We start from the raw sequence: 9,308 nt of genomic DNA, 5'->3' as shown, positions 1-9,308 counted from the left end.
TTCAAGAAAACAATGAGATCTGAACCCTAACCCGATACAGACTTGGGGAAGAAGAAGAACAGGGTGAATCCCTAACCCAAAACCCTAACCCTAACTTTGATCCCCATATGAAATCGGTTCAATCCGAACACAAAAGAGAACCAAATCTGTTGGGGAAGAAGGGGAAGGGGTGGTCTACCTCGCCGTTCCCTGGGGAGACCTTTCACCGGCGTGGGAGAAGAAGACCGAACCGGGGGAGTTGTCCACCCGGGCTCGGCCAAAGAAGCACCGCGGCCAGGCCGCTCGACGGCGACGCGCTCACCCGCTGGGGAGCATGCACGCCGGTGAGGGGGACGGCGATGGTGCCATGGCTGCCCTCTCCACTGCTTTGCCCACTCGCTTCGCTTGGTTGCGGCTACGCTACGCCGAGGAGAGAAGAGAGAGCGGCGATGAGAGAGAGAGAGAGCACGGAGACGAATGAACTAGGGTTTGAAGCCAGCCGCTGCGGTCGCCGTTTTGTTCATGCGACCCACGCGGGCGGCCGTCGGATCGGTGCGGACGGCTGAGGCTGATCGAGCCGCGTCGCGGCCTAAGCAGGCGCGCTAGCACGCGGAGCTTTGCTGGCCCAGGCCCACGTTGCGGCCTGCGTGCGCGCGGAGTGGGGGCCGAGTCGGCTTTTGCTGGTTTTTGGGCCAAAACAGTCAGAATAAGCCCGCAAGCCGATTTTTTGTTTTTTCTTTTTCCAGAAGATTGAAAAATGGAAATTGGTTCAAAAGAAATTAGAAAAGTAATTTTCTCTGTTGGTAAAATTCAAGAAAATGAGTTCTTTTTTTCTGCTGCGAAGTTAAAGTTTATTATCTTATTAAATTCGAACCAACGGGAGAATTTAATTTGAAGAGCAGTTATAGTTATTCAGTAAATGATGAAAAGTTAATCCTCCAGTTAAAATTGGAACCAACGGGAAAATTTTAATTGGAGGAATAGTCGGTTGATAGTTAAAGTTAAATTATGGTATTGTTATTTTCTAACCAACATTGATGATAACAATATTATAATTCCATGAGTTTTATGTTTAAAGTTTAAATCTCTGATGAATTTTGCATCAAAGTGACCAATTTTCAGATAATAGATAAAGATCAAGGAATGCTCTTAAACTAGAGAAATGTATTTTCATGTTTCCGCTGCAATGAAGTTGATTGTCTTCTAATTAAATTCGAACCAACGAGAGAATTTAATTTTGAGGAGCAGTTCTATGTTTTCAAGATTATTGAATTTATATACGTAAATTCCATTTCTGCCCAACGATGATGTGGAATTAATGTAGAAGAATGATGTTTTATTCTATTTCTGCCCAACGGTGATATAGAATAGAACATAAAGATTTTAAAGTTTAATGAGCATTATTGTTGAATATTTTTCAGACAAAAGACTTCCATGCTTTCATTCTTGAAGGCAGTAAGAGAAATGAGCTAGGTACTTGTGACTCAGATGATGAAATGCCTAAGGGTAAGTTATGTATGAAAGAATGCCATTGCTTAAGGGATTATGTTCTCTTTAAAGAATGGCTTCAAAAGAAAAGAATTCTAGGATATTGATCCAAGAAAAGAGATAGATCAATGAGAGTCTTCATATGTACTCTATGTGAAGAAGAATTTATTTTTAGTTTCACTTATGAGAGTTGTAAAAGTCATATACATGTTTAATTTGACTAACATTAGATTAAACATGTGTGTTAAAAGAATATTCAGATTTATTTCTGAATTTGATGATTGAACATGAGCCAATCCTGGCAATTATGTCTGTTCAAGGGAATTATCTCGCATGGTGGAAAAAAGTTTGTGATAGTACCCGCATGGCGGGAAAAGTTTGAGAAAATACCCGCATGGCGGGGTAAAGTTGGCATAGTACATATGTTAACCAATCCTGTATGGCGGGAGAGTTTAGCATAGTACTTATCCCGCATGGCGAGAGAAGGATGTGATGACTCATGTGCTCTAAGTGTATCCCGCACATGGAGAGAATTTTGGGGTAGCTCTTATGCTATCCTAGTATTGATCGTACACTCTGATTGTGTCATGGTCATTAAGTACTCAATGAGTTTAAGAACAAAAGAAAATTGCATGTGAACCAAAAGATAAGAATGATATGCAAGCGTGACTTGTAGAAGTATTAATAATAATAGACTATGTTGAGTTTTGAAGTGTAATGAGGAAAATGTACTCCCATACAAATTTTATTTGCATGATGTAATCATGTGGATGAAGTAAGCAATCAAAGTTTCCTCATTCACAAGAGTTCTGAATGTTTCAAAATTGTGGTAGAAAAGTTCATACCACATTTCGTGGGGGAGAAATGTAAGATTAATTAAGAAAGACAATTAAGAAAGATACTTCCCCATACTTCAGATCATGCAATGCATACTATGCATTGAAGGTAAAAGTGATCTATAAAAGATGAATGTGATTGTTGAGGGAGTAAGACAGTCATAATAACGATACCCCTAAAGTAAAGAAATAGCTAAATTCTTGGACCTTTTATAGTTCCAATAGGAAGATAGCATAGTCGGCTAGTATTCATACTGGACGAGTTCAGAGTTATCAAGGCAGTGCTAAACACGTGATATGAGTTTTTAGCGGATTAAACCCAAAATAAGAAATTTGAAGATACACCATCTTTACAGAAGATAGAGTAATCTAGAGGAGCATGGTATGTAGATACCTAAGGCTTGAATAGAAGTGGGATTACATATCCACTACAGTGTTTTAGAGCAACAAATTGCTTAATACATGTTGATGTTGTATGACATATACAACACCTGATGTTAGCTCTTAAAGAAGATGAATAAGTAAATAAGGATCTTGTGATACAGGAGGCTATGGAACAATTGCCTTTTGGCAATGAAGAGTAACAATAGCCCCATATGAAAGAAGTGCCACAAGGCCCCAGAAGGTCTCAAAGAATAAGAAAATCAGATATTTCTGATAACTAAGGAGTCAATGTTAAGAAAAAAATTCAAATGGAGGGTAATTCCACCTCATTTGAAAAAGCCATGAGTGGCGTTCACTCATCTAAATGGCTAGAAGCAAAGGAAGATGAAATGAAATTGATAAATACCAATGATATTTGGGACTTAGAAGAAATTCCTAATGGAGCCAAAACAGTAGACTGTAATGGGTCTACAAGACAAAGGCGACTCCAAAGGGAATATAGAAAGATATCCAAAGGGAATATTGAAAGCTATAAAGGACCACTTATGGCGAAATGATTTACACAAAGAGAAGGAATAGATTATAATGAGCATGCAAGGATTCTTTTAGAATCATAATGGTGTTAGTGGCACATTATGATTTACAGTAACATCAGAAGGATGTAAAGTCACATTCCTCAACGAGGATTTGTATGGAAAAGCTTACATGGCATAACTCAAAAGGTTTTGTCGTAGAAGGAAAAGAACATAAGATTTATAGATTAAAGCAAACTTCAAGACATTGGTACTTGAAGTTTGACAGTACAATAAGAAAGTTTGGGTTTAAAGAGAATGTAGAGGACAATTGTATTTATGCAAAGTTTAAACATGGGAAATTTATTTTCCTAGTCCTGCATGTGGGTAGCACCTTACTCGCTAGTAGTGATGTTAATCTACTATTGGAGAAGAAACAGTTCTTGTCCTCAAGTTTCAATGAGAATGATATTGGTAAAGCGTCATTCGTTCTAGAAATTGGAACTTACCGAGACAAAAGGAAAAGGGGTATTAAAACTATCTCAAGTGTATACTTAGAGAAGATTCTAAAAAAATAAAGTATATATATGTGAGTAAACCAGCGCCTGTTCCTATAGTAAAGGGAAATAGTTTTGGGAACTTTCAGTGTTCCAAGAACCAATGTGAGATCGAAAAGACGTCCTATATGCTTCAGCTGTTGGAAGCTTAATGAGTGTTTATAAGTAAGAACTTACCTTGACATAGTTCATGTATCCGGGATGTTTTGGCAGAAGTCCAGTCCAGATATAGATCACTGGAATGGAGTTGAGAATGTTTTGCAATTGTGCAAAGATTTATAGGCCTCATGGTGAGTAAGAAAGAATAAGTACTCTCAAATAGTTGTGGGTACAGATGTTAAATTTTGGCGAGATGTTTAGTGAAACCCACATAGTAGCTAACACTCGCAGTCGGAGTTTTATTGTGGAAAAGCTCCAAAGAAACAGTTAACACCCAGTGTGTTCAGAGAACACACAGTCGACATGGGTTTAAGGGAAAGCCTATGATTTTCGGACAATAAATGGCCCAAAGTTAAAGTATCTGTTTCAGAACAGAGATGTGTATTGTAGCTGTTAAATCTATCGGCGATTGACCGTGACGATGAAGCATGCTCTATGCACTAATCTGTGATGGAACAAATAAAAGTGAAAGGGATTAAAATCAAAGTTTAAAGTTAAAATATGAGTGGAGATCAAGGGGGAGAATGTTGGTTTGATCTTCCAACCACAGTGGCCCAACGGCCACTTGGACCTTGACCTCGCGTCCTGATCGGGGGCGCCCAGTCCATCTATGGCTGGTGGGCCCCGTCACACTGCGCATTAAATAGAGGTGGGGCCGGCGGCTCTCAGCACGAGGTTGGCCTGAGTCGTACGCCCCACCAGCAAACCCTACTCTGATCTAACAGAGGGGCGCAGCCAGTGATGGGAAGCACTGCCTCCGCTATGGCACTGCGCCACCACGGTTTTCACCCCGGTCTCCACTGCGATGCCCTTCTTCTCCGACCGTCGCTGCCTAGCGCGGATCTTCACCGGCGAACCTGTGATGGCCGGATCCGTTTCCTCAATGCCTACCGATGGTCAGTGCCTAACCCTAACTCTCCCTCTCCCTCTCTGTCTTTCTCCGTACACACCATTTCTATGAGAAACCCAATAAAATCCCACTAATCTACACCACAGATGGTCCTAAAGATCCTAACAAGAAGAACCATCAGAAAAATGTTTGTGGATCGTGGAGTACGGGAGCGGGAGGTCGGTCCGGCGTGGCTTACTCCGGCGAGGTGGCGGCCTCGAGGAGTTCCTCTCCCAGGTCGCCGTCGATGTCATCCCCGGTGATCCGGTCGAGCACGAGCACGATCCCCATGGCGAAGGCGGCGTCGAACCCGGCGCGCACCCAGAGCACGAAGACGTCCCGGCCCATCATAACGTTCGCGTCCTCGTCCACCTTCCGCCTCGCCTCGGCCACCACCACGTCCTCCTCCTCCTCCTTCTCCTCCTTGTCCTTGCCGTCGCCAGCGGCCCAGGCCTTGGCGGAGGCGACGACGCGGCAGCAGCGGCGCGGGAAGGACCCGTCGACGCGGAACTCCCCGGCGACGACGCCGGGCGCGATGAGGTCGACGAGGACGGCGGCGGCGCCGAGGATGGAGGAGCGGCGCGCGGAGAAGACAGGCTTCTGTCCCTGCGCCGCGCCGTCCCAGGGATAGATCGACGTGGGCGGCAATGCACGGACTGCGGCTGGGCGGCGGCAAAAATCTCTTGCCCTTTCGGTATAAACTGCTGTGGAGACAGGACAAATTGACACTCCAGGGTCTTTTTATTGGCCCAAGAGGAAACAGTCCGGCAAATCACATGATTGAACGCTTGAAAAATTGCCGGCAGGGAGTCGGGACCGTGGAATCTTCAGACATCTTGACGAAAGCCCTTTGGCTCGCAGCCGCCATTGCAGACCAAAGCCCAGCACGTTTGGGGAAATCTTCGAGCCAGGTGTGCTGATGATCGCAGGCATTCGGCGCTCTCATCACTCAGTCCAACTCAATGATTCTGTAGCTGCGTCGTGCATCGACTGGCGCTCCCTAACCATCCAACGCCAAATTTTGCAAGTATACTCCCTGCGCTAACAACGCCCGAATTTTACCACCAATTCCGCTATGCTGCTCGCCCTACTACCCTTTGTGCTCATCTTCTTCCCGCTCAACATCCTGGAAGTGCACTCCTCTGCTTCTGCGTCTGGAAGGGACACCAACACCATCTTGCCTGGCCAAGTGCTTGCCGGCAGCGACAAGCTCGTCTGCAGCACCGGCAAGTATGCGCTTGGTTTCTTCCAAACCCAAACCAGCGGTAACTCCAACTGCTGGTACTACCTGGGCATATGGATCAACAGAGTCCCCACCATAACTCCCGTGTGGGTCGCAAACGAGGACGATCCGATTGCTGATCTCACCACGGCGGTGCTCACAATCTCCCCGGACGGCAACCTTGCCGTCCTGAACCTCACCACCAAATCCATCATCTGGTCCACGTCCACCCAAGCCAACACCACAACCAACGACACAATCGCGACGCTGTCAGACGGTGGGAACCTCATCGTGCAGAGATCTTCGAGCCCATCGGATGTGATCCTGTGGCAAAGCTTCGACCACCCGACGAATAGCCTCCTCCCTGGCGCAAAGCTCGGCCGGGATAAGGTCACCGGCCTCAACCGCCGTCTTGTCTCCAGGAAGAACTCGGTGGAGCAGGCTCCTGGAGCCTACGCGTTGGAGCTGGACCCGACTGGTGCTGCTCAGTTCATCCTCGTGGAGTTGAATTCGGGAGTGACGTATTGGTCAAGCGGCGAATGGAACGGCCGATTCTTCGACTCTATACCAGATATGGGTGCCTATTCTGAATTTGTCGACAACAGCAGAGAGGTGTATCTTGTGACCGCCTTGCGGGATGACAACATGGTCATGCGCCTTTCGTTGGAGGTTTCTGGTCAACTCAAGGCGTTCATATGGTACGAGCAGTTGCAGGATTGGGTAATTTCAGCTGCCCAGCCGAAATCTCAGTGTGATGTCTATGCAGTCTGTGGATCTTATTCAGTTTGCAACGACAATGTAAGCCCCTCTTGCGACTGTATGAAGGGCTTCTCCATCAAGTCGCTTGAGGATTGGGAGCTAGAGGATCGAAGAGGAGGGTGCATCAGAAATTCTCCATTAGATTGCAGTGACAACAAAACAACAGATGGATTCTACTCCATTCCATGCTCCGGACTGCCCCCGATTGCTCAGAGCTTAACGGTTATTACTAATGAAGGTGAGTGTGCAAAGGTTTGCTTAAGTAATTGCTCATGCACTGCATATTCCTTCAGTGATGACTATGGCTGCTATGTCTGGCATGATGAACTGTTTAATGTCAGACAACAACAGTACAGTGACCTTACTAGTACGAAGGTGGAATTCCTGAAAGTTCGCCTTGCGGCAAAGGAGCTGAGGATTTCGGAAAACCACAGAAGGAAACTGCTGGTTTGGGTCGTTACCAGTGCAACTATGCTGACTTTGTTTGGACTTGTCCTGCTGCTGATGATGATTTGGAGGAACCGAACGATGCGATATTGTCGCATGTTGAACAGTGTTCAGGGTGGCAACGGAATTGTTGCATTTAGATACACTGACTTGCAGCAGGCAACAAAAGGTTTCTCATCCAAGCTAGGGAGCGGTGGTTTCGGCTCTGTTTATAAGGGGGTTTTACCTGACGCATCCACCATAGCAGTGAAAATGCTTGACGGTCTTCGTCAAGGGGAGAAGCAATTCAGAGCCGAAGTGAGCTCAGTAGGTATGATCCAACATGTTAATTTAGTTAAACTGATTGGTTTCTGTTGTGAGGGAAATAACAGATTGCTAGTCTACGAGTACTTGCCATACGGTTCTCTTGATGTTTATCTATATCAGAACAGTGTCACATTTCTGAACTGGAAAAACAGGTATCAAATTGCCCTTGGAGTTGCAAGAGGACTTGCATATTTGCATGAGAGCTGTCAGGAATATATCATACATTGTGATATTAAGCCAGAAAACATACTTCTTGATGCATCATTCGCTCCTAAAATTGCAGACTTTGGGATGGCAAAATTGGTACAAAGAAATTTTAGCGGAGTCTTGACGACGATGAGAGGAACTGTAGGTTATCTCGCGCCTGAATGGCTCAGCGGAGTGGCTATTACAACAAAAGTAGATGTTTATAGCTACGGGATGGTGTTATTGGAAATTATATCAGGAAGGAGAAACACATATGAACAGTGCACTAGTTGTGGTCACAATGATGCTTATTTTCCTCTGCAAGTTGCCAATAATCTTCTCAAGGGTGATGTGCAGAGTTTGGTGGATCCTAAGTTGTCTGGGGATGCCAATATGGAAGAGGTTGAACGAGCTTGCAGAGCTGCTTGTTGGTGCATCCAAGACAAGGAGTCCGATCGACCGGCAATGGGTGAGATTGTTCAGATTCTAAAGGGTCTACGTGAGGTCGATGTGCCTCCACTCCCGAAGATACTCCTAGCTGTTGCAGGAAGCCCACTATCAACTAGTTTGTAAATTGCATTCTTTTGGCCGAAATATGTAAGTTTCTTGGAGCTACGGTACTCCCGTTACCTATTAAGAGGTAATACCAATAACATTAACATATAATATGTTCTCTAGATCTGGAATTCTAATCCCCTGAAACCGGGAATATTTTTCTTACGATGAAGACAAAATATTCAGCCTGTTCGTTTGGTCGTATTTGGCTTATAAGCTATGACTTATCAGCCAACGAACAGTATTTTTCTCTCACACCAAACCAGCCAACAGTATTTTCAGCCATGACTTATAAACCAAACAAGCCCAAACGAACAGGGCGTTCCTAGACCTAGAATATCACCTCTGCTCAATAAAAAAAAATGTTCTATCATTATTAGATATATGTTCATTAGCAAATTTTATCTAAATATATCCATGTGAGATCTTGTTTTGAAGGATTAACGTAAGAAACGCGACGGTGTAATCAGAATTCAATTTGAATATTTAGTTTAATAGCTAACACTTTTTTAGTTTACAGAAAAGTATGACATCATCGTATCATGGGAACTTGGGTTTTCCATGCAGACTTCAAACTTATGTGTACTTCTAGATTGTTTACTGTGGGCTGATGGAACTTCTATGCATCCAACAATTTTAGCCCACTTTAAAAATATACAGCCCACCTGAGAATAAGTGCGAAATATAATTTGCCGGCGCTTTGCTCGCATCCGAGTGCGCGGCCCCGAGGAGGGTGGCGCATTGGATACCCTACGGCCACGTGCCGTCGCGGTCATCACGTGGCAGAAATCGAGCAGCACATCGCAGTATCTTTGCTCAGAAGCGCCATGATGACCGGCAGGACATGTCCCTGCCCGATTTTTTTTTTTCAATTTAGCATTTTTTTTGTCAAAATTTCATATTTATACCCCTGACGTTAAAAACCCATCTTTAGACCCTAAGCTTGACGCTATGACCTACGACGCTAACATTACCGGACAGAGCATCTTTGCCGAGGGCAAATAATTGGGCACTCGGCAAAGAGTCTTT

General features: G+C 44.7%; 2 protein-coding genes across 2 annotated transcripts; one reads left to right on the top strand and one right to left on the bottom strand.

Moving 5' to 3' along the window:
• Positions 1-4,999: 4,999 nt before the first annotated feature.
• LOC136491868 (protein LURP-one-related 5-like) lies at positions 5,000-5,672 on the bottom strand. Its single transcript, XM_066488079.1, has 2 exons — positions 5,581-5,672; positions 5,000-5,492 (listed from the first exon to the last, which is right to left on the bottom strand). Exons 1-2 carry the CDS (start codon positions 5,670-5,672, stop codon positions 5,000-5,002), a joined length of 585 nt encoding a protein of 194 aa, XP_066344176.1.
• Positions 5,673-5,879: 207 nt separating this feature from the next.
• On the top strand, positions 5,880-8,297 carry LOC136493030 (G-type lectin S-receptor-like serine/threonine-protein kinase At2g19130). The gene has a single exon (XM_066489058.1). It carries the CDS (start codon positions 5,880-5,882, stop codon positions 8,295-8,297), a length of 2,418 nt encoding a protein of 805 aa, XP_066345155.1.
• The last annotated feature ends 1,011 nt before the right edge of the window (positions 8,298-9,308 follow it).

Source organism: Miscanthus floridulus, chromosome 11 (genome assembly GCF_019320115.1).
Source record: "Miscanthus floridulus cultivar M001 chromosome 11, ASM1932011v1, whole genome shotgun sequence".
In the NCBI taxonomy this organism is placed as follows: Eukaryota; Viridiplantae; Streptophyta; class Magnoliopsida; order Poales; family Poaceae; genus Miscanthus; species Miscanthus floridulus.
This window is presented reverse-complemented; position numbering and strand designations above follow the sequence as displayed.

What these genes read in the sequence shown, in the direction of transcription:
- LOC136491868 (XM_066488079.1), bottom strand. Translation starts at nt 5,672, where the DNA reads ATGGCGGCTGCGAGCCAAAGGGCTTTCGTCAAGATGTCTGAAGATTCC. An exon ending in TTTTTCAAGCGTTCAATCAT is followed by an intron (nt 5,493 to 5,580) that starts GTGATTTGCCGG and finishes TTATACCGAAAG; the next exon opens with GGCAAGAGATTTTTGCCGCC.
- LOC136493030 (XM_066489058.1), top strand. Translation starts at nt 5,880, where the DNA reads ATGCTGCTCGCCCTACTACCCTTTGTGCTCATCTTCTTCCCGCTCAAC.